The sequence below is a fragment of the Sinocyclocheilus grahami genome, unplaced genomic scaffold (assembly GCF_001515645.1).
Source record: "Sinocyclocheilus grahami isolate Dianchi unplaced genomic scaffold, SAMN03320097.WGS_v1.1 scaffold288.1, whole genome shotgun sequence".
Lineage (NCBI taxonomy): Eukaryota > Metazoa > Chordata > Actinopteri > Cypriniformes > Cyprinidae > Sinocyclocheilus > Sinocyclocheilus grahami.
This window is the reverse complement of record NW_015505467.1, coordinates 892062-917919: the sequence shown is the minus strand read 5'-3', so window position 1 is coordinate 917919 and position 25858 is coordinate 892062. Positions and strand designations below refer to the sequence as shown.

The window sequence follows — 25858 nt, the reverse complement described above, 5'->3', positions numbered from 1 at the left end:
TTACTTCTGGCTTTTCAAAAGTGCATGAAAAAAAGAAAGAAGCATTTCAGCTTTGTCACACGTTAGTCTGTTTCGTTTCTCATCCAACACGTGAGAAGCTGAGCTGAACAAACGTTCACTGTCCCTCGGTGCACACTTCCGGAAAAATCGGACGAAAAAAATAAAAAAAAACGGAAAAAATTATCAAGATGAATTTGTTCTGACACAGTGTCACCATTTTCTAAACTATAGCGAATAAACTGTGATAATGTGAGAAATGTTGAAGGTGTCTGAATAAATTTTGGTTTGACTGTATCTATTTGATAAATGAAGTTAACCAACTAACATTATACATACCCTTTTGGTTTCTGTACCCAATATTTAAAAAATGTACAAATGCAATAAAAATATCGGTATCAGTACTGGGTATCGGCAAGTACCAAAAATAAAAGTATCGGTATCGGGCGAGTACTGGAAAAAGTGGTATCGGTGCATCCCTAGTTTCTATGCTAGTTGTTAGCACACAGTAATTGTGGCTCTATCTGTTTGTTAACAGGAACAACCTGACCGTGTTTGACATGGTTCTGGTTAAAGGGTTTGGGGCAAAGGAGCTCCTGAGAGTAGGAGGGAAGCTCCCTGGGCCTGCAGCCTCACTGCGCTTCAATGTGCCCCAGTCAACCCTCATGGAGTGCAGAGATGGTGAGCTGAGCTTCTCCTGTCATTTCTAAGAGTTTGTTGAAAAACACTTTATAATAACTTTCATTAATAAATAATTTAACAAACATTATACATGCTTAACAGATCACTTGTTAATACATATTCACATACCTAGAAATATGAGATAATGTGCTTGTTAATGTTTACTAAGGAACTTACGAAACATTACCTAATGATTAACAAATCGTTATTCAATGTAAATTTAAATGCTTATGAATGTCATTACTTTCAGTTAATATGATCATGTACTTGATCATGGAATTATTTTGACAGATGGTTTACAGTGATTAAAGCCTCGTTCAGACTGTCAGCCCAAATCCGATTTTTGTGCAATTCCGATTTGAAATCTGATCATATTTAAATAGTCTGAACGGCAACGAACTACTTGAAATCCGATTTTTGCAAATCCGTTTCGAGCTACGTATGTGGTATGGAATCCTATTTAAATCGCATTCCTGGATATCCGTTTGAGTCTGACCGGTCAGATCAGATTTAGCCTAGCTTTTTCACGCCACTAAAATGTAAAAACGTCAAACGTTTTTGTAGAAAACATAATGAACATCTTTACAGAAACAAGCTGGTGTTGTTGCGATCTGAGTTATGAAACCAGCGGAGACGGCAGCACAGATTAAAGCCGCACATTCCAGCTTCCTGCGTTTCTGCTGCTGCCTCATAAGACGAAATCCATAATAATAATAATCCAGCGCGACGGCAACTTGTTGTCATGTTGTAAGACAACATCTGTATTGCAAACTGTATTGCTGTTATTGTTGTTTTTAGCGTTGGCATAATAATGCAACGCCATTGCCATAGAAACCAACGCACATTCCGTAAAACGAAAGCGTGCTTATGGGCACACAAATCGGATATGAACAGTTGCGATACACTGTGTGGACAGTCAGTTATTCAAATCAGATTCCATCCGGATATGCATAAAATCGGGTTTGGGCTGACAGTCTGAACGAGGCTTAAAAGTTTCATTAATAAATCTTTAAAAAACATATAATGCTTAACGGATCATTAGTTAATGTTTACAAATGTCATTAAACTTTCAGTTCTTACAAGCATGCAGTTTTTAAAAATCTACAAATTCTGACAAATTAAACAATGATTAAAAGCTTGTTTGTTAATGTACTTTTGAATGCTCATTAAACTTCATTTTCTTATATTATCTGCTGCTCTTTTTTACGTTAACAAATGTTGTGAAAAAAAATAGCTTAGTAATTTTAAGCACTTTGCAAACTTATCATGTTAACATTATTCGTTAACTCATAATCACAGTTTGTAAAGGTAGTATAATTGGACTCTGTTGTGTAGACTTTATTTATAATTTGTATTATTATTTTTTTATCTTTATTATCATTTATTAATGATTTGTTCATGTTTTTGCAGTACCCAATCTAAAGACTATTCATAATTTGTAAATGTTTATAAATGTTTACTAATCATTAGTACTTTTATGAGCAGTTATCTCAATGGCAAAATGTGTCCCAAATTAACTGAATTCACCCTATTTATGCATGTGTACAAATCATTTATTAATCATTTGTTCAGGTTTTTGCTGTATCCAATCTAAAGTTGAGACTATTCATCATTTGTAAATGTTTATAAACATTTAGTATCTTTATAGGCATTGGACTTTTAGCTACTGGAAAAACGTTTGTGTAAAGGGTGGTTAGTTAAGTTTAGCTAAATGCTTGCTAAAGACATCAAACGCATTGTAATGTGGGTGCAAAACATGGATATTCCTTGAATCATACATCAACAGGAGAAAACATCATTTTTTTCATGAGAACTTCATTAATTTATCAAAACAGTGTAATATTAACAGATTGAATCGTGTTCCCTTATATTAATCAAATTAACCCCTGTACACTTCTGACCACTTAGCCAACCTTTAAAGCTACCCATACTACCAAACATGTCCCTAACCTTACCCGTATCACACCTCAATAGCAGCAAAAATGTGCATTAACAAAAGCTTTTAATCATTGTGTAACATGTTAAAATCTTTTGTAGTGTACATTTAGTTAATATATTTGAATATGTATTAACTAATAATCCCTTAAGCATTATAATGTTTGTTAGTGATTTGTTAATGAAATTATTATTACAAAGTGTTACTGCATTTTTGTTTCTCTTTGTTGTCTTTTCACAGGTTTACGATCAAGTAAGCCCTTGTTTGCCATCCAGAAAAGCTTTAAAGTGGAGAATGCAGGCGAGTTGCCATTGACTGTAGTATCCATGAACATTAATGGATATAAATGTCAAGGTTATGGCTTTGAGGTGCAACACTGCAGATCTTTCAGAGTGGACTACAACTCGTCCTCAGAAATCACAATTGCGTAAGTCTTAAGAGTGTTAATGTGAAAGTAAGATTTTCAGTTGTTTACGCTACTGTGCGTACTATTCAATATCAGTATTTTAAGCCAAGTGCAGATCTTATTCCATCCCTTTGTTTTTGAATACGATAGAGTTTTGAGATGATAGATTTCAAATGATAGATTTACAAGTGAATTTAAGGTAGTAACATGTGTTACCTATGTTTCCTAATGCCTGCCCCTGCTGGGATATTTTATATCTACATCATCTGGTTCTATTGACGACCATTTAAGAAAAATTGCTGTGTATTCTGACGAACTAAGAATGTTTTGCAAGCAACCAGTTTATTTGGTAACATTACATTATTATATAAGCCGAGTCACTACCATTGAATGGGATTGCAAAACGATGGGTTTCTCTAGGTATTAAATAGTCCTCCTTGGCTGATAATTTTTCCCATGAAACATGGTTGTCTTCCTCATGTGGCAGATTCTTCGTTTAGCAAATGCATTGACAGCAGTGTTGTGATAACAACTTGTAGAGGTGCATCTCAAAAAATTAAGTGAAAAAAAGTTAAACTTTCATATATTCTAAATTCATCACATGTAAAGTAAAACATTTCAAAAGTTTTTTTATTTTGATGATTAGAACTTTCAGCTCATGAAAGTCAAAAATCCAGTATCTCAAAATATTAGAATATTTACATTTGAGTTTCATTAAATGACGATTCCTACAGTATAAATTCCGGGTATCTCTTGTTCTTTGAAACCACAATAATAGGGAAGACTGCTGACTTGACAATGGTCCAGAATACGATCATTGACACCCTCCACAAAGAGGGTAAGTCACAGAAGGTCATTACTGAAAGCGGTGGCTGTTCACAGAGTGCTGTATCAAAGCATATTAAATGCAAAGTTGACTGGAAGGAAGAAATTGGGTAGGAAAAGGTGCACAAGCAACAGGGAACACTTAACACAGAATACTGTCAAGCAAAGCCAATTCAAACACTTGGGAGAGCTTCACAAGGAGTGGACTGAAGCTGGAGTTAGTGCATCAAGAGTCACTACGCTCAGACATCTTCAGGAAAAGGGCTACCAAGCCACTTCTGAAACAGAAACAACATCAGAAGCATCTTACTTGGGCTAAGGAGAAAAAGAACTGGACTGTTGCTCAGTGGTCTAAAGTCCTCTTTTGAGAGAAAAGTTAATTTTGCATTTCATTTGGAAATCAAGGTCTGGAGGAAGACTGGAGAGGCACAGAATCCAAGCTGCTTGAAGTCCAGTGTGAAGTTTCCGAAGTCAGTGATGATTTGGGGTGCTGTGACATCTGCTGATGTTGGTCTATTGTGTTTTATCGAGTCCAAAGTCAATGCAGCCGTCTTACCAGGAGATTTTGGAGCACTTTATGCTTCCATCTACTGACAAGCTTTATGGAGATGCTGATTTCCTTCCCAGCAAGACTTTAGCACAGTGACAAAACCACTTCCGAGCGGTTTGCTGAACATGATATTACTGTGCTTGATTGGCCAGCCAACATGCCTGACCTGAACCCCATATGGAATCTATGGGATATTTTCAAGAGAAAGATGAGAAACCGTCGATTCAACAATACAGACGAGCTGAAGGCTCAAGTGCCTCAGCAGTGCCGCAGGCTGATCGCTTCCATGCCACACCTCACTGATGCTGTCATTTGTGCTAAAGGAGCCCCAACCAAGTATTGAGTGCAAAAATGAACATACTTTAAAGAACTTGAACTTTTCTGTTTTGCAAAACCTTTTTTTGATTGATCTTAGGAAATATTCTAATATTGAGAGTAGGGCTGCCACTAATGACTATTTTTATTTTGATTAATCTAAACGATTGATTTCCCACACAAAAAAATCAACAATTTTACTTAAGAATATTTTATTAAACTATATTTAATTAAACCAAATTAAATCTAAAAGTAAAAAAGTAAAGTGCAACATAAAGTGCAAGAAGGAAGTGTCCATCTCATAGTCCAGAATTTGTTTAGGAGAAAAATGTTAAATGTGCAGTATTTCTGAAAAAAAAAAAGCTTTTAAAAAAAATAAAATCAATTAATTGGAGATGCTTTTGATTATAAAAATTTAATGGAACCATTCAAATGGAATCCAGAAAAGAATGGAAAACAGAATTTGGTAAAGATAAAACTGTAAAACTCAATTAATTAGAGACAGGCTTTTTGATTAATACAATTTAATTTAACCATTAAAACAGAGTATAAAAGATTTGAAAAAAAAAAAGACTTTGGAAGTAAAACGATTAATAAAGTAATTTCATAGTGCCCTATAATTATAATATATTTTTTGTGGTAATAAAAGTAGATGTAAGTGAACAATAGTCTTTGAAAAAGCATAATAGGACCCCTTTAAGTAATTTTACTTTTTCAACTTTAGTTAGTCCGTAATGTTGCTGTTTGAGCATAAAAAAGATCTGCAAAGTTACAAAGCTCAAAGTCCAATTCAAAAGGAAATATTTTATTTAACAGAAATCATTTTTCAAAAACTACAACGAACGACTCATTTGGACTACAACGCATATTTTCCGGGATTTGTGATATCACAAATACCGACGAATGGGACGAGACCTGGGCTGCGTTTCCCAAAAGCTTCGTAAGCCTAAGAAGTTTGTAAAAACAATCGTACGACTGATCTTAATATTACGGTCTGTTTCCCAAAAGCATCGTGACTTAAGTAACACTTGAAAATCATTGTAGATCTACGAGTGCTCTGGAGTAATCTTAAAGCCCTAAGTACATCGTAAGAAGACAGATTTATGCGGTCACCTGCAGGACAATCGGCTGATTACACCTTTAACTCTATTCAAGTGCAATGTGATTATTATTATGTAAAATATTATATAATATTGTATTATAGTTATTATATCCGAGTTGTCTGGAACTCAGGTTAACATTTCAATAAACGAGCGTGTACTACACAATTACGAGCCATTCTATAAGGTGACATTTCAGCACTTGACAAATGGATAGCGACTCCTAAGTAGCATTTAAAGCACGGCTTCGTGCGATTGTGTTTGCGTAGATTTATAAATGATTTACCTTACAAATAAAATTGAAATGTCGCATGTTGCGTTCCCAGATGAACGTTATAATAAACCCAAACTCACAACAACATGCAGAGATGGACTTTGAGACGCTCTACACATGTAAATAATAACAGTTCCTGTGGAACTACTGTGAACGGAGCCGCTGTGTGACGCATGTACTTAACCTACCCACGGTAAATAATTAAAGTGCATATACTGTATTAGAACTGCTTCGCATATAATCATTTAATTAAATCGTAGTGTTTGTGAATTCACAATTTTGCTTAATTATGGGTTTTTAAATGGGTTTAATACATCATGCAGCCTTGGAAAACAGACTAATAGTGTGTTTTAAACATTCTCGTCTGTGAAATGTGCCACTTCCGTTTTTTTGCCGGTCAGTCGATGCAAGCAAAATGAAGTCGAGGATATTTAAAAATCGAATAGTTGAATAAAATTGACAAATCGCGACAGCCCTAATTTTGAGATTCTGGATTTTTGACTTTCCTAAACTGTAAGCTCTAATCCTCAAAATTAAAACAAAAAACTTTTGAAATTTTTTACTTTACATGTAATGGATCTAGAATATATGAAAGTTTCACTTTTTGAAATGAGTTACACATTTTTTTTTCACTTTTTCACAATATTCTATTTTCGTGAAATGCACCTGTATATGCTTGCATATTTTAAGAATTAAATAGTAAATTTATGATTTAGACCCAAATTGCCTGACTGATCAGACAACGTCATATCCCTAAAACCCCATTTTAGGCTCCCTTTTTCATGCTAGTTACCATTCTTATTGCCTTTTCTATTTCTAGTCTCTGAAAGTGTTTAGCAACATATTATTATTGGTTTATATGATTGAATGTAATAAGTATTAATGTTCAGTTTGGCTATGATGTCTCTCTGACTTTTTTTTTTCTTGCTGTATTTTTATGATTTAAAAAGGATAGTGCACAAAGGAGATAGTCCACCCCAAAATAAAAACACTGTCATCATTTACTTACCCTTGTGTTGTTCTAAACCTGTATGCACGGAAACTGTTCGGTTACCAACTTTCTTAAAAATATCTTTCATGTTCCACAAAATAAAGAACAACTTGATGAGTAAATACTGACAGAATTTTCATTTTTGGGTGGGCTGTATGACACCATATTCAACAGCATATTTCCCCCCTCTTTTTTATCTTTTTATTTTCTCCTCATCTCAACTGGTTCTCTCTGTATCTCTCTAGATTTACTCCAGACTTCACATCTTCGTGGGTAATCAGAGACTTGACCCTAGTGACAGAACGTGGCTCCCTTTTCCACTTCACCCTCAATGTGACTCTTCCTCACCACATGCTGCCCCTGTGTGCTCAGGTGGTACCAGGACCCAGCTGGGAGGAGTCTTTCTGGGTCATCACACTGGTCTTCACCTGGTTAGCAGTCCATATACATTCTTAAACCCACAAAATGTTACCCTGTGCGTGTAAATGTATTCTATGCATTAATATAAAACCTGTTCTCTCTGCAGTTCCTCTCTAGCTGGTGTGTGTCTGATGGCTTTCCATCAAGCTCAGCACATTCTAAGCGAGTTCTCCACACCAAGTCCACGTAGCAATCACAACTCTGTACCTCGTGAAAATAGTAGTGTCAGCCACATCTCCTCAAATGGTGTCAGGTGAGACAGCATCACTGAGAATCACACACACACAAACATATTTTCAGTGTCTTAGATTAATTTGGTTCACAGTGCTGCTCCATATACTGCTCTGGTCCTTTGAGGTTGGATTGCTTTTTTGTTTTGTTTTAAATGTTTTTCTGTGTGATTTTATTATTTTTTTTACCTGGAAATCTAAGCAGCAGTGAAATGTGATGTTTTGAAGAATCATATCACAGTTAAAATTGCTATTGCAATATATTACGATTATTTATTTATTTTTGCTTGATACTAGTTGGCTGTATGTTATAGCCAACTATGTGAGTTAGATCCATTTTTAATTATTCTTTGTTCTTTTTTTTTTCTTTAGTAGAGGAAAAGGCAGTTGTAAGAACTACACTGACACAAGCCATCCCTCTGACAAAGGCAAAGGGAGAGGATCTCCAGCCGTGGCCAATGGGACAATTCGGTCACAGTCCTCATCCAAGAAAGCTTCTGGAGGTTCATCCCAGCCTCCAAAGAAGCAAACTAAGGTGTCGTTCCTATACAGTAGATATAAAAATAGCCCTGCAACTGCTACTGCTAGTGTTACCTGGAAATCTAAGCAGCAGTGAAATGTGATGTTTTGAAGAATCATATCACAGTTAAAATTGCTATTGCAATATATTACAATTATTTATTTATTTTTGCTTGATACTAGTTGGCTGTATGTTATAGCCAACTATGTGAGTTAGATCCATTTTTAATTATTCTTTGTTCTTTTTTTTTTCTTTAGTAGAGGAAAAGGCAGTTGTAAGAACTACACTGACACAAGCCATCCCTCTGACAAAGGCAAAGGGAGAGGATCTCCAGCCGTGGCCAATGGGACAATTCGGTCACAGTCCTCATCCAAGAAAGCTTCTGGAGGTTCATCCCAGCCTCCAAAGAAGCAAACTAAGGTGTCGTTCCTATACAGTAGATATAAAAATAGCCCTGCAACTGCTACTGCTAGTGTTCCTGCTTCCTCAGACTTTTGCAGTCCTCCCACTGGTGAAGATGGAGACCGCACCTTTGAGCTTGATTCAGAAGTTTGTAATAACAACAACAATAACAATGACATATTAGATGAAACCCTTCTCCCAGCTGAGAAGAAAGAGTACTTTAGAGAATCCAGAGAGGACAAGGCATTGCCAGCTGATATGTTTCCTATGGAAACACTTCCTAGATTACCAGAAAACATCCCAGCAAGCAGAGTCCCTCAGCCTGTAGATGAAGCAATGGAAAACGAGGAGTGTAAAAGAAAAAATAATGCAGAAAAAAGGGATAATGTAGATGAAGAGGTAAGAGACATAATACAACGTAAGAGGATGACCTTTTTTTTTTACACTGCTAAAATCTGCCTCTTTGTGAATGTTTTAACAGAAGCTTCTCAGTGTTGAGGTTCTTTCTAAGACAAATGAATTGTTTGTGCCCCTCACTCAGAAGACAGAAAGAGGCAGCAGTCCGAAGAAGAGACCAGAGAAAGATGCAGAACTTGGAGTGTCAGCCACCAACACCAAAGCAAAGAAAAACACAGGCAGAAGTCGCAGAAAGGCAGCGGAGCTCATTCCTGGGTAAGTATCTGCACAGTTCAGCTTTAAACCTTCAGATGTTAGTTATATAGAGTTCCAAGTAGGAGTGTTAACTGACAGCAAATTGACTTGATTCACGATTCAATGGATTTTGATTCGGTTCAAAACAGTTTATTTACGCTAAAAAGCATGGCCACACTATGATTGCTTTAATTGTTATTGTAACATAGCTTATTATGTATATATACTAATAAATACACTATTTTAACAACTCGTGATTAATTTGATTTTTGCTATTTTAAATCAGTTATTAGCTAAAGTATATAAATCACAATTTAAAAGCCAGATTTATGCATATGAATATGGAGTATTTTAAATGTATGATTATTGCAAAAAATAGATCATACATTAAAAAAAAAAAGTTTGAGTCCTGGCTCGTGGACCTTTCCTGATCTCCCCCCCCCCCTCTCCTACTTCGATTTCCGTAACTGCTATATTGTCATATCAAAATGCGAAAATGGCGTTAAAATATAATTAAATGAATAAAAGAGCTTTGAGGCAACATGTTATAAATAAGAACTACTTAAATACCAATATTTTTTGCACGCCCCTTACTGTTAAACATATTTAAGTACAATTAAAGAATCGTTTTAAGTATACATAATTTATTTTATTCTAAGTTGAATTTTATTAAATGTTTGAATTTAGTGTATTGTTTGTATTTATTGAATGTTGAATCTGTGTCTGCCTTGAAATAGCCTGTGAAGATATGGCAAAATACTTAAATACAACAGATATTAATAAGATATATAATTACAGTTTAAAATTCAATATACAAACATGTCTAGATATTGTATTATTGTTAATATTACTATATATATATATATATTAGTATTTTATGTATTTTTCATTCTGGTAATCAAACAGGGTTCCTGAAAACAGCATTGTCATGGTAACGGAGAGTGAGAGACAATTTCTACGTAATGCTGCTGGAACCCGCAACATGAAACCTGATCTACCTAAAATAGGAGCCAACCCAGACAGCCCTCTCAAACACAGCGGTGAGGAAGTGATTTCCAGCTGTTCCTGTGTCTCACCACTGTATGTGTGCATGGCATCATAGCAGTGTCCCTGAACATCATAATGGCGCTGCAGTTGTTGAAGACAACATAAAACACAAATTTCAAAGTGCATTTAATTTGGATGGGGAGGGACATCTTATATCCATGAGGATTTGATTAAATAGTTTGCTCATGTTATTTTTGCATGTCATATGAATTGAATGTCTATTGTTTTCTATTTTAAAATGTAATTTATTCCTGTGATGGCAAAGTTGAATTTTCAGCAGCCATCACTTCAGTCTTTAGTGTCACATGAACCATCAGAAATCAGTGTGAATTAGAGATCTTTTGTAACATTTTAAGTGTCTTTACTGTCAGTTTTGATTAGTTTAATGTGTCTTTGCTGAATAAAAGTGTTTTTGTTTTTTTTACAATAAATCCCAATGAACCCCAAACTAGTGTATCCCAGTTTCAATAAAATAAAATATTAAGCAACACAACTGTTTTCAGCATTGATAATAATCAGAAGTGTTTCTTGAACACTAAATAAGCATATTAGAATGATTTCTGACGGATCGTGTGACCGGAGTAATAGCTGCTGAAAATTCAGTTTTACCATCACAAAAGTAAATTGCATTACAAATAACAAATTACAAAAACATGAAAAACAAATCATGATTATTCCAAACTTTGGGGAGAGTTACAGTATATCAGTTTTGTTCAACTGTTTCCTTTTACACAAACACAGGCACGTGTTTGAGCAGACCGAGGCGTAAATGTCCAGAGCGACGTCTGCAGTGGGAGTCAGGCTCTGATTCAAGCAGTTCATCGGGCAGTGTGAGAGCCAGCCGAGGGTCCTGGGGCAGCTGGAGTAGTGCCAGCAGCATAGAGGGAGAAAAGGACCCAAACAGACATCCCTGCAGGAGTAAGAGATCATGCGCTTGCTACGCTTTTATATTGAGCTGAAAAGAAAACGGACACTTTATCCACTGCAGTTTCCAAAACAAGTTCTATAAAATAGTATTTTAACCCTTTTTTTTATTATTATTTTTTTTAGGAGACAACATCCAGTACAACCCATATCCAAAAGATCGGGAATGTTACATGAACATGAACTACGACTACAAAACTCAAAGGTAAAATTCCCAGATTTTCTTAAAGAATTGGTTCACTTCCAGAATAAAAATTTCCTGATAATTTACTACCCTCATGTCATCCGAAATGTTCATGTCTTTCTTTCTTCAGTCGTAAAGAAATTAAGGTTTTTGAGGAAACCATTCCAGGATTTTTCTCCATATAGTGGACTTCAATGGGAGCCAACAGTTGAACGTTCAAATTTTAGTTTCAATGCAGCTTCAAAGGGCTCTACATGATCCCACCTGACTAATAAGGCTCTTATCTAGTGAAACGATTGGTAATTTTCTAAAAAAATTAAAAGGTATATACTTTTTAACCACAAATGCTCGTCTTGCACTAGCTCTGCGATGCGTGCCCGTGACTTCACAACATTACGTAGTCACGTAAGGCCTCGTACACACTGCAGCTAAATTCGGTTTTCAGTTGACCTTTTTCTCCTTAATTGCGTTCTGTACACACATAATTCACAAAAATACGGGAGTGATAACCGCATTAACTCCCGAAAATGACAGGTATTAACAACCGCATTTACAGAAATTATATGCAGTTTGTACAGAACCGAACCGAACAACTAGTTGTTAATGACGTATTTAAACACGCATCAGAAATGTGTCTTCGTCTGTATGTGAGATGCATTGCAGCTTCAAAGGGCTCTACATGATCCCACCTGACTAATAAGGCTCTTATCTAGTGAAACGATTGGTCATTTTCTAAAAAAATTAAAAGGTATATACTTTTTAACCACAAATGCTCGTCTTGCACTAGCTCTGCGATGCGTGCCCGTGACTTCACAACATTACGTAGTCACGTAAGGCCTCGTACACACTGCAGCTAAATTCGGTTTTCAGTTGACCTTTTTCTCCTTAATTGCGTTCTGTACACACATAATTCACAAAAATACGGGAGTGATAACCGCATTAACTCCCGAAAATGACAGGTATTAACAACCGCATTTACAGAAATTATATGCAGTTTGTACAGAACCGAACCGAACAACTAGTTGTTAATGACGTATTTAAACACGCATCAGAAATGTGTCTTCGTCTGTATGTGAGATGCAAGAAAATAACTGTGAAAGAAGTCTTAACTTAGCACAATTTTGACACGGGGATAGTTGTTCACGAGCCCTGCGGTAAAGTGTCAGTGTTGCCAGATCTTCATAGAAAAAAAAATCAACAAACCAGGACAAGCACCAAAAAAAACCTAAAACACCCAAATGCTTTGTTTTATAACACCAAAAACATCATATCTCATATCCGCAACAGACCAGTTTGTTAACTCCATAAAGTGCCTAGCTTTATAAGCCAAGACCAAACAATATGTCTAAAAGTGCTTGTAAATATGAGGACATGGCAACACTGCAAGACAGTGCTTTCTAAAGCAGCCTCCCGAGCATAAACAAAACACAGCACGTCTATCAGTGGCGGTTTAGTTCAAATCGACGGACAAAAAGAGTCTTTAGACAAAAAATGGTAGATACCAAATGGATCAATTTTTATTCACTCCTGCAAGACGCCAAAATGTTGCTATGGTTACAAATGCAGGAGTGACTTCTGTTCCGTACACACACGAAATGATAATTTACGGGACTCACTACCACATTTAAATGCGGTTGTCACTGCTGAAAATTGCAGTGTGTACGTGGCCGTTGAAAAGTAGTCACGTTCTTTGTCTTTGTACTCCGGTTCAAAAAGATAGAATAGGGCAAAAAAAAAAATCTCTTTCTCCTCCAACTTTTAAATTGTCCAACATCGTTGTTTTGTAAAGGACATTTGACTTTCTTTGCATTTTTGCTTTGCAAACACTGGGTTGGTACTTCTGCCTACGTCACACGTGACCTTTCCAACATGATTTCGGGATTTGTGAAGTCGAGCTAGTGCAAGACAAGCGTTTGTGGTTAAAAAGTATATAAATAAGTATATAACGATCCTTAACTAGACAAGACTGTTATTTTTCGGCTGGGATCGTGTAGAGCCCTTTGAAGCTGCATTTAAACTGAAATTTGGACCTTCAACCCATTGGCTCATTGAAAAATCCTGGGAGGTTTTCCTCAAAAACCTTCATTTCTTTTCGACTGAAGAAAGAAAGACATAAACATCTCTGATGACATGAGGGTGGGTAAATGATCAAGAAATGTTTATTCTGTAAGTGAACTAATCCTTTAAGTTTGCGGTGTTTTGACTTAAGAATCCTGAAAGTGTTTGATGATATATAAATGCATTTGTCCACAGCATGAACAATCTTTATGTCAGGGAACCATGCCAAAGCCCAGAAGTCTGTCCCGCCCCTGCAATCCCTCACACCTTTGCTGATGTAGCTGCAGGTGTGGACAAAAACATTGGTGAGGGACATTCACACGTTACACTTAAAAAGAGAATCACGGTTAAGATGCACACTCATATGTTTTAGTTTGGTTTCACCAGACATAATCGGCTCTAATGTGATTGAAGAGACATGGTCACCGGCCTCAATTCCTCTGACCAATGAATTCAGGTACAACATGACCGAATCCCTCCCGTTCGTCCCTCAGAGTCCCTCATCAGGATATGAGAGGTATGTCTCATAGGCTTTTTATTATATACTATCTATTTCGTTTTTGACTTCATATTATGTGTCCATACACAATCAGATAAAAATTCTTATGTGTCATTACTGTGAAGCTTCCCATGGAACAACGTGAACAGCCAATGTGCCGGTCAGTATCCCTATAGTGACCAGACCAACTACATGCCAACAGGTGAGGAGTTTTCTGTCACGAGGAGTTAAAATATATCACTGTACTACATAGTAACTAAAGGATGAGTCAACGTTTTCTTTGTTTTTTTTCTGTGAAGGTAATGGCAATTACCAAAATGCATTCTCATGCCATCAAAGCCAAACCGTGACCCACAGCCAACAGCCAGTGTGGGGTGAGAATGGAACCCATGACATGAACTCCACATGGGACACTGGCAGTTGTGTGGGCAGCAAGGTGAGATTTACATGAGTGTTTTTGTCAGGCACTTTCTTAAAATCAGAAGTCAACAGTGTTACCTTGAAAAGTATTGATATTTGAGGCAAGACACCCCAGGTGAATAGAATAAGATATTTAAGTAATAGATATCACCATACTTCCCTAGTTGATTGATTACATTAAGAATTGCAGACATTTTTGCAAGTTTTTCTGAAATGTTATTTTTAAATATGCAAATTATACTTTTACATATTACAAGTTTTTTTGGTTGTCTTTATCACTCCATAAATCAGAAAAAACTCTCAGTAGCCAAATAAACAATATTTTTGTTATTTTGATGCCATTTTCAATGACAGAGAAATGCTACGATTAAGGGTATACAATTTAAACCGTATCTAAATTAATGTACTTAATAACTGTAAGCAAAATATTTTCTTATTAACTGAAACTATAACAGAGATTATGATAGCTCAGAGGGGGTTAAATAATAATACTAATACTAATAACAGTAATATAATATATGATTATTACTAGTTTAGAGTGTATTGCCATTTGCACAAGTACATTGTAGTACAGATACATTGGAATTCTTGTGCATTTCTCCGAGTCAGCTTTTTTAAAGAAAAAGCCAAGGAAAAATTATTTAAAAGAAAAATCAGAGCAGCAAATATTTCCAAAAGTGCAAAAAAGAGACTGTACAAATGGACTTTCTAAATAAAATACACATTTTAATATGTTATTTCTTAGTCAAAAAAGTGTTATTTTTGTACTTTACACGGCACTGTAATATATTTAAATATAGTAATTATTTTACTTTACACTGCGGTAAAATTACAATATTTATTAATAAATTTTATTATTTATTATTTAATTGGCTTTTATTTTGGTGGAAAACTAGAAAGAGACCTTTATGTGTTTACAAACACTTCCTACAAATGTAGTGAAATCTTCTGTCCACAAAAAATGCTGTAAATGATGTGAATGTGAAACTGCATGTTAAACTCGCAGCACATTCAGAGATGGAGTTTGCTGCATTCACTGTGAACCGAGCCATTCTTGTAGACCCTGACAACGCGGAGTCATGAGCTGCTCGTGGAATAACACTGACACTCGACTAAAACATACAGCGCAAGGGTTTATACTTATCTAATAAAAATATGCACATTATGGCCTCACTGTTGGAGAGAAGACTTGGGGAGAAAGCATAGCTGACAACAGTGTATCCGAAGTGTTTTTAATATTTTGAATCAATATGCATGTTTTTGAGGATACTATAATGCATTTGTAAGAGTTGGAGTCTCGTGCTAACATTTAAACTAGTACATTACAATTAAGTGTGCAAAATAAAGAGTAGCAGATACTTGAACTATTAACACCCACAAATTGCAAGCAAATGCAGAAAAACGGTTTACACTGGCATCTTGGTTTAAAAGTTATTTGGACAGTATTATTCTGAGCTCCTTAGAAACACACTGTTTATTTACCAGCCTGATAAAATGTGTGTAGTTTGTCTTCATTGAGAAGTAGATGCTTGGAATATTAAAGCAATTTTTCCCTCATCATTTTTCTTTTTTTTTCCCCAGCCATACTTTTCAGGAACCAGAAGTCTGTCACCCATGTCCAGTCTATTTGGCTCCATCTGGACACCTCAAAGCGAGCCTTACCAGAGCCACTTCCACCTAGAGCGTTCCGTGCCGGTCTCGTCCCACTCACCCATCTCACCCGTCGCACCCTTCAGCCGCGAACCAGGCGGCGCCTGCCCGGGAAAACAATACTCCAGCTTCAATCCCTTTGGACCGCACATGAATTTGGACATATGGAACTCGTCTTCAAACCGGAGCTCCAACTCTCAGCTCTCCAACGATTCAGGCTACTGTGGGGATATGTGAGCGAACGGTGCTTTTCCAGCCTGATAAAATGTGTGTAGTTTGTCTTCATTGAGAAGTAGATGCTTGGAATATTAAAGCAATTTTTCCCTCATCATTTTTCATTTTTTTTCCCAGCCATACTTTTCAGGAACCAGAAGTCTGTCACCCATGTCCAGTCTATTTGGCTCCATCTGGACACCTCAAAGCGAGCCTTACCAGAGCCACTTCCACCTAGAGCGTTCCGTGCCGGTCTCGTCCCACTCACCCATCTCACCCGTCGCACCCTTCAGCCGCGAACCAGGCGGCGCCTGCCCGGGAAAACAATACTCCAGCTTCAATCCCTTTGGACCGCACATGAATTTGGACATATGGAACTCGTCTTCAAACCGGAGCTCCAACTCTCAGCTCTCCAACGATTCAGGCTACTGTGGGGATATGTGAGCAAACGGTGCTTTTGTTTTGAATAATAAGGAAAAACAGAATGTGCTTTTATCTCTAAAGGGGGAAAAATGTGAATATTCTTCTTTCTTTTATGTTTGATGTTGTGGTAAGGTTCAGCATTTTGTTGTATATTTTTCTAGATGTTTGGCAAGTTTGACCATTGAAAATTAAAAAAAAAAAAAAAGTTTTGTACTTGATTTTGTGTTGTGAATTTCTTTAGGTTTGCTTTGTCAGTGTTTTAAATACTGTAACATGCTAGTGAAAAAAAATTAAATACACTCTTGAAAATAAAGATGCTTCACGATGCCATAAAAGAACATTTTTTGTCTAAATGGTTCCATAAAGAACGTTTAACATCTGAAGAACCTTTGTTTCACAAAAGGTTCTTTGTGGCGAAAGAAGGTTCTTCAGATTTTTTTTCTTTGACTGAATGGTTCTTCTATGGCTTCGCTGTGAAGAAACTTTTAAGCACCTTTACTTTTAAGAGTACATCCTTGACAAAACATGAGCAAAACTGAATATTTTAAATTTAAACAATCAAAAACATTTCTATACCATTTACATGTTGGAAATACATTTAAAATAGATAATATTGACTATTTTTTTTATTAATTTTTTCCCCCTGCTCTTTTAAACTTAAGATCCATTCATTATAAAAATGTACCCTGCCTTCATGTCCCTTCTATTAGTTTTTGCAATTTTAAGCAAATCGAAACACGGACATGAAATGAATCGTGAATTGATGAATGGCTCAGGAGAAGGTGTTCTTGACTGGGAATTAAGGCTCATAGTCAACTGTGTTATCAAACTGACTCAGTTCACTCAGTAAAAACAGTAGACCATTTTACTGTATTTCTAGTGCTCCAAGGGTTTGTACTAAGTTTCCATCTGAGGTTCTAGCTTGCTTTCATAATCAAAGTACAACATGGAACAAATTACGCATCCTTATAAAATTAAGTACACAATCTTTCTATAGGTCTGTGTTTAGTCAATTAATGACTAGAATATATCCAAAACATCTCAAATAATAGTTTATTTATGTGCTGTGCAAAAAATGATATAACATGTCACCTGAATGTGGCATTAAGATCTACAAATGTAAAAGCGTAATTGGTTGCATGTCTTTTCATGTGATAATACAACAAAGAAGTAAAATGCAAGCTTTAATGCTACAAAAAAAAGCAGGTTTGTGGATATAAAGGGGAGAAATACATTTTGGAATGTACATCATGTAATATATTGTGTATTTTGTGCAAACAAGCAGCAATAGTTCCCTGTGTATGACAATCCAACTGTACAGGAGAACGGACATAAGACAAGGAAGATTTATCTGTGTGTGTGGCATAAATACACTTGAAAAGAACCCTGGGCACTTTTTCGTTTTTTTTAAGCATTATGAATATGAACACACAACATGGTTGGTTTGTCAACAACACAACACAACCACTCTCAGAACACATGAAGATTAGTAATTATAATGCATGTCTTCTGGTAAACATTTAACCAGGGGGCTATTATTAATAACAGCACTATACATATTTTTTGTGTTGCTAAATCACTAAGTGCATCTGGTGATTTGAGCATGTGATATTGTTTCTCTGAACAACACATTAACATTTATGGTTTAGAGAAATGACCACGGCTGATTTTTAAATGAACAGTGCAATGATATTAAAAAAGGAAATTTTGTTTACAATCTAAAAAGCATATCAAGTGATGTTCCTTGCATAATATGGGTGACTCAAGAGACTTAATTGCATTATAAGAACATTGTACCAACCACAGTTGTGCACATCACAGTCAATAGCAAAGAAGCACGTATATTGTTGCATATTTTATGAATATTCCTGACATCACTTTTAAACATAGGTCAAATATTATTGATACTAGCCCACCATAGAGATTTGTTTTGGGGGTTTTGTCTATTTGTTGTGCAGATATACAAATTCAAAATTAGTTTGGAATCGCATTACTTGCATTCTTATTATGCATGCCAATGCTTTGAAGAGTTCCCTTTTTAATCATCTGAACATTCAGATTTTTCAACATACAGTAGAAACATGAATGTTTTCCCTAATGTGTAGCAGTTTTTGAGTCAAAGGTGAAGAACTGCATAACTTACAACCAAGAATTACATTTCTGTTGTCATTTACTCTCACTCGTGTTGTTCCAAATCACTCTGACTTTCTTCCATGGAGCACAAAAGGTGATTTCTTTTTTACATAATAAAAGTGAATGAGAGAGATATGTATTAGTTTTCTTATATTACAATATTTTATATGCTAAATATATTAATATATATTTACATTGCTTATCTTCCTTTTCTCTGAGACTCTTAACAACATAATTAATGGCAACATTTTAGATTTAAGAGTTAAAGCAACCAGGAAGGTTTTGATCTTTTCCTCCCACAATGCCTTTGTATGGCTTGGAACCCGTTTATGGTTACAAGACTCTTTAATTACAAGAAAGGCCAGGATATTCTTCAAGAGAATTCCCTTTTACATCCCACAGAAGAAAGAAATCCTTAGTGGTTTGAGACAACCTGAGGCTAAATGACAGAATTTGTATTTCTGGAAAAGTTATTCCTTTATACTTCAAAACCAAAGAACCACGATCAGGGTACAGAGTCTGTTCTTCCGTCCAAGGTGAGGGTGTCACAAATGGAGCCACAACAACACAACTGCAATGCAATATGAGGGTCCCATTTGGCACAAGGGGGCGGCAGCTTTAAGGAAAAAGTGCAAGTATTTATTTTTAGAGATGAGAGTGCTATTGTAGATAACGGTATACTTTAAAACAATGGTTCCCAGAGTCTGCCACCACAATGTGGCCATCTGAGGTCAGAGCCAGTCCTTGTGGGCCATACAGAGGGTCTGCGGAGGTGTTGATATAGGACAGGAAGGATCCACTGCTGTCAAACACCTGGAGTCCCACAGAAAAGTGTGATGATAGGAAGATGTTAAATCTTTTATCTGACGTGTACTGCAAGTGATCACATTGTTAAACATATTTAATTAGTCTAAGCCTGTATTACCTGTATCCGGCTGTTGCCCCAGTCAGCCACTATAATATTGCCGTTGGCATCTACTGCCACACCTGTTGGTGCATTAAACTGCCCATTTCCTTCGCCATTTGACCCAAACTTCAGTAGGAACTCACCCTCTGGACTGAACACCTGCGATTTGATGACATAATCTGCATTAACTCATCAGTATTTAAAAAGACTTATGTTTTTGATTAACTTTGAACAGATATGAGCAAACTGTTATTCAAAAAGTAACCACAATTGGGGCTACATAATTTAGACAGGACATGACCTTTGAGGAACATAACATGGCAATATATTAGAATAGGTGTTTTACCTTTACAGAATGATTATGAAAATCAGTCACAATGATTTCATTATTTTGATTCACTGCGGCAAAGTGTGGACCTATGAAAAGGAAAGATAAAGAGTTGAACATTCAGCATTTGGTAACCTCAAGGCCTCGTCACATTAACCCACCCAATATGGCATTTCAGAAATGCGGCTTTGCCTTTCAGTTAAAAAATTGACTAATGGGAACACTATTTTAGATGCATGAACTGACAGATAAAGCCATTTGAAAAGCATGTGGTTATTAGATTAATGCTGCCTTCATGCTGTGACACTGTCACTCAAAGACACGTTTTATACCGCTCAATATATGAAGATGGTTTTATATCTATATATTTTAGTTTTAATGGTTTTACATGTTGTCTTAGCCATTTTAATCCTCTTAATCATTTTAATGTGTGGATGTCTTTAATCACATGACAGGAATCAGGAAGTAGACCAGTATAAAGCAAGCAGCATGACAAACAAACGGGGTCATTGACCAAACACTGAACACACTTGGATGGTGCACTTGTTTTATGGATTTACCATTCCAGTATCTCACACATCTTGGATTATCACTTTCTTTGGATTGTATATACACCGGTGGACAGTGTCGCCAATTTATCTACTTTGTAGCTAGACTAGCGACGTCCCTGCCCCTTTTGAGACTTTTGTCAAAAGTTTAGGGACAAATATAGCAACTTCTTGGACAAACCTTATCCAAGTTCTCATCTTGCCCACTGATATACATTCATCTTTATATAGGTCAGTGAATTTGCCATTGTGATATCATCTAGTGTAATTTAGCCACCAGTTTTAGCTACTTTCAATTGAAAGCAGTTGGCAACACTGCCGGTGGACACTTTTACCTTGGAACTTCAACCCACTAGGATTTTTAAGGACTGTTTTAGGGTACGATTCAAATGGGCAATCTGCTTTTAACAGCCTAAGTTATTCTAGTTTTATTGTGCCGTTTCAAGTTCCTTGTGCATTGTGTAAATACACTATTTATGCGGTCTACTTTTGTCATTTGTCTCATCTTTTTAAAAACACTTATTTTACCTCACACTGTATATAACCTGACCCCTTTTATTTATTGTAACAACTTCCGATAAGGCCGATCGTTACAATGTGCTTTCGGAAATGTTCTACTTCACATTTCTGAAGTCTAATTATGATTTAATCACATTCAAGTGCTTTGCTGTTGGATAGAACAGGAGTCGTGGAGGACATTCATGTCTGAAAGTATATGAATCATCGAGGATATTCTTGCCTATTTTTTGGGAAAACCTTATTAAAGCTAAAATGTACAGAAATATGTAACATATTTTGAATAAAACATAGCCCTAAAGTATACTTTTTACATAGTAAAATAGCTTGGTAATTTTCCTGGGTTTTTGTTTAAATAAATACTACTGTATATCCCCTGTGTGAAATGCATCAAATAGTTATTCATATATGTTAATTGCAAAATATAGATGTTTTGGGAAAAACTAAACTTAAGTCAATACAACAATGTTTTTTTCAGTATTTCTGATCAAATAAATGTATAGCTTGATTAGCATAAGAGACTTCTTTCAAAAACATTAAAAACTATAGTGTGTCCAAACTTTTGATACATTACAGTACTGTATGTACATATTAATCAAACTTTATCTAAGGTAATCTATTTTTTGTTTGTTGAGGATGTTATTATAGCTGTGATAAAATTATTATTATTATTATTATTATTATTATTATTTTTCAGTAATTTATTCACAGTTCCTGAATACCACTTCAGTAAATGAACATCAGTGCTTATATATTTTTTCCTAGCTGGGTATGGGCAGGATTTCTCCCTCCCATTTAACCAATATTAACTATGATATTGTCATATTATTAATATTAATAAATATGATTTTAGCCTACGCATTGTATTGCTACCTTAAATAGCCTATACAAAAGCACAATTTAGAAGTTACACACATCGGAGGTACTTTTTTGAAACATTAAATAAAATGGTCTAGTGCGTTTGCTTTTTGAATTTGAATACAAAGTTCTTTGTTTTTACTTTTGTAGCTATTTTGCTAGTCAGCTCTCGATTTACTGTCATCAAATCATTTACTGTACGCGCAAATTCAAAGCGTCGTGTCTGGGCGCATCAGTGCTCGCGCTCTTTTAAACCTCGTAATAAATTGGTGAATGATCTGTCCAGAAACAACCCTGATCGATGTACAAGTTTATATTTAGAATACATTGCAGTCACTCCAAAAATAAAAGACGACAACAACTCACACACCTGCATTATGAGCTGTGCTTCTTTGCGTGCCTATTTAGCCATTTGCTTCAGCACCTGAAGGATGTGTTAGTTACGCAAACATTCAGAAGGCGGGACCCGCTTTGAAACGGCAACATTAACTGGTTTAATTGCAGGTGAGTGACAATTCAGCAATATCCAGTGAACAATGAGGCTAGTATTTTGCTGTCCATGGACTGGCGTATAGGGAATGTTACAATTTTGGAGGCCCCTCGCGATTTACTGTCATCAAATCATTTACTGTACGCGCAAATTCAAAGCGTCGTGTCTGGGCGCATCAGTGCTCGCGCTCTTTTAAACCTCGTAATAAATTGGTGAATGATCTGTCCAGAAACAACCCTGATCGATGTACAAGTTTATATTTAGAATACATTGCAGTCACTCCAGAAATAAAAGACGACAACAACTCACACACCTGCATTATGAGCTGTGCTTCTTTGCGTGCCTATTTAGCCGTTTGCTTCAGCACCTGAAGGATGTGTTAGTTACGCAAACATTCAGAAGGCGGGACCCGCTTTGAAACGGCAACATTAACTGGTTTAATTGCAGGTGAGTGACAATTCAGCAATATCCAGTGAACAATGAGGCTAGTATTTTGCTGTCCATGGACTGGCGTATAGGGAATGTTACAATTTTGGAGGCCCCTCCTCAAAGCCCGAGGCCCTAGGCAAATCACCTGCTCTGCCTGTAGCTAGAGCCAGTGTTCTGATGATTTGTGCTACCCTGTCAGATTTTGCTACCTCCCATTAAAACAGATGGTAGCATAATTCGATAGCGAAAAGTGCTACCTATCAGATTTTGCGTCCAGAATGATATTAATAAGGTGTGAGGCTTTATTAACATGCACACCTACCCCAACCCTAAACCTACCCTTACAGTAGGATAAATACAGTGTTGGTAGCATAATCTGATAGGTAGCATTATTTGTCAGAACACCGGCCCTGCTCCTCTGTCATGTTTAAAGTTTATGGCCTGGCCAATTCAGAAACTCTGCTATCAAAATGATCTCAGTCTCCCAGTCACAAATTGTACATGATTTTACAATTCATGTCTAATTTCCAATTAGAAAACCTGTATTTATGATAATTTTGATAGCATGTGAGGGCTGCATAAATGTCAGTATGTAACCTAGGTAAGTACCTGCAAACTGCTTGTCACTGTTGCCTCGGTTTCCAAACTTAGATACAAGTTTTCCATTGGGCTGGAAAATGAAGACGCAGCAGGATTTATTGTCAACCACAATGATGTGGCCATTTCTATCAACCGCTACACCCTTAGGACCCATGAGCTTCCCTGAGCCAATTTTAGTCTGCAAAAACACACAGAGAACAGAAAGAGAAAACAAAGTTACCACAATTCAGTCTACTGAAAGAATTTTCAGTGTTTTTGAAGGTAAGTATTTGGTAAAAAGAAATTATTTGCCACAAATTCTAGCACCATAAACATAAAAACTTGCAGATGCAGATACCTTAAACTTGCCATCACAGGAGAAAATGCTGACCCATTTGTTATCATAGTCAGCAATGATGATGTCACCATTAGGGTGCACAGCAACACCAGTTGGCCGTTGAAGCTGTCCTGGTGATCGGCCCCTCACTCCAAAACGACTCTTAAATAGTCCATCATTTGAAAATATCTATAAATAAAACAATTCATTTTCTTACAGATGTTTCACCTAAATTCAATAGGCAATAAGCAATCTGCAGAATGATGGTAAAAGACTGGATTTATAATGTGATTAAACAGGTGCAGCATTTTATACCTGAACACACTGATTATTACTATCCGCTATCAGGACCTTGCCAATAGAAGCAGCAGCAACTCCCTGCAGATTGGTGAATTCACCCTTATTTCTGCCTTTAGTTCCTTTGGGACAAAAAAAATACATATACAGGTTTTATATATTGCATCTTTTACTTATATACATACACATGCACACATACAAATATAAATCATAATGGTCACACTTTATTTTAAGGTTCAATTCTCGCTATTAAAAAACCATTAACTATGCTTTTTGCCTCAATAGACTCTTAATCGGCTGCTTATTAGTAGTTAGTAAGGTAGTTGTTAAGTTTAGGTATTGGGTAGGATTAGGGATGTAGAATATGATCATGCAGAATATGTGCTTTGTAAGTACTAATAAACAGCCAATATGTTAATACGCATGCTAATTATAATAATAAGCAGCTAGGTAATAGTGAGAATTGGTCCCCATACTAAAGTGTTACCATCATAAACATAACTATGTATATTTACTACCTATATTATTACGTATTCATATAACATTTGAAAAGGAATATTATCCTTCATACTTATTATATTATTGTGATGCCTAAATTCATTCATGTTTTTCTTAACTAATTAGTATAGATTAATATCTATACTAATTTAAAATAGATTATATAATATTTATAAATATATTTTTTGACTGACAAAGACCTTGTTTGGGTCACAACATTGCAATATATTAAAGTTTTACAAGAGCAGATAACAGTAAAACTGTGTGCCGTTTTTTTGTTTTTGATTAGGTGTTACAAAAGCGATGTATGTTCATTATACCAATTCGAAACATGAGGTCATCTTCAATTGGGTTTTCTTTCCGTTTGCCCGTGCTGTACATGCTGGCGGGGCGCTTGATGGCAAGCTGTTTCACATGGCTACTTCCTGGAGATTTGAGACGTTTCTTGCCTCCGTCTGCAGTCAGGGAGATGTCGGTCAATTTTCTGGCACGTATGCTGAACGGGCTGCCCCTAATAGGCTGATCGTAGAGCTTTAGCGAGAGCGTGAAGCGGCCCTCACACGGGACTGTGTATACAAACTCATAAGTGCCATTTTTATGATCTGTGACTTCACCTTCCCCCACTACGGTGCCATCAGAGGCAGAAAGATCAGCTATTAGCAGAGCATTTCCTGTCCGGCACAATCCTCCATCTCTGTCTTTTGTTGTTATGGTCACAGAAGTAGGCTGCCCCACGATACAATGCCTCAGGCCTTCACCGGTGGCAACAGTTTCTGCAGCAACAGCATTGGTGGTTATTATAACACCAAGGTTGTGGATGGATTTGCGAAGACCGTCGGTCTCCACCAAGAAGTCAAGCTGGCTGTTCTCCTCTGGCCGAAGTGGGAGCTCCTGACTTGCCAGCTCATCAAGACGCTCACTCATCTGCTTCTTGACCAATAGGACTTCAGCTTCCGAGCCGTGATTAAGAGCCTGCTCTGTGAAACTGCAGCTGCTGCGAATGCCCTCCTGCCCCTGCAGCAACGACTCCAGCTGGGCTTGCAACACCTGCAGTGACACATTAGTGATATATTCATAAACATACATGTATAAACACTTACACACACACAGATAAGATTCTGTATGTTTTTCTAGATCACTAATCAAATGCAACAAATGTGTGTAATATATATATATATATATATATATATATATATATATATATATATATATATACACACAC

At 36.3% G+C, this 25858-nt stretch overlaps 2 protein-coding genes across 6 annotated transcripts in view; one reads left to right on the top strand and one right to left on the bottom strand.

Moving 5' to 3' along the window:
- The first annotated feature begins 523 nt into the window (after positions 1-523).
- LOC107600650 (transmembrane protein 131-like) lies at positions 524-16911 on the top strand. The gene is made up of 15 exons (XM_016292596.1): positions 524-678; positions 2855-3041; positions 7321-7506; positions 7602-7748; positions 8098-8337; positions 8503-9046; positions 9189-9319; positions 10205-10338; positions 11087-11263; positions 11396-11474; positions 13707-13816; positions 13899-14028; positions 14136-14212; positions 14310-14446; positions 16432-16911. The coding sequence occupies exons 1-15, from the start codon at positions 558-560 to the stop codon at positions 16735-16737; spliced, it is 2706 nt and encodes a 901-aa protein (XP_016148082.1). The 5' UTR covers positions 524-557; the 3' UTR covers positions 16738-16911.
- A 469-nt stretch (positions 16912-17380) lies between these two features.
- The window catches only part of trim2a (tripartite motif containing 2a), a 32922-nt gene continuing 24444 nt past the window's right edge, over positions 17381-25858 (bottom strand). For all 5 annotated transcript variants that reach the window (XM_016292568.1, XM_016292569.1, XM_016292567.1 and 2 more), the window contains 7 exons: positions 24957-25683; positions 24157-24260; positions 23863-24030; positions 23535-23703; positions 20103-20173; positions 19775-19915; positions 17381-19662 (listed from right to left, as the gene is read on the bottom strand). In XM_016292568.1, coding sequence (XP_016148054.1) covers positions 19510-19662; positions 19775-19915; positions 20103-20173; positions 23535-23703; positions 23863-24030; positions 24157-24260; positions 24957-25683 — 1533 coding nt within the window. In that variant the 3' untranslated portion in view covers positions 17381-19509. The remainder of the gene's footprint in view (positions 19663-19774; positions 19916-20102; positions 20174-23534; positions 23704-23862; positions 24031-24156; positions 24261-24956; positions 25684-25858) is intronic.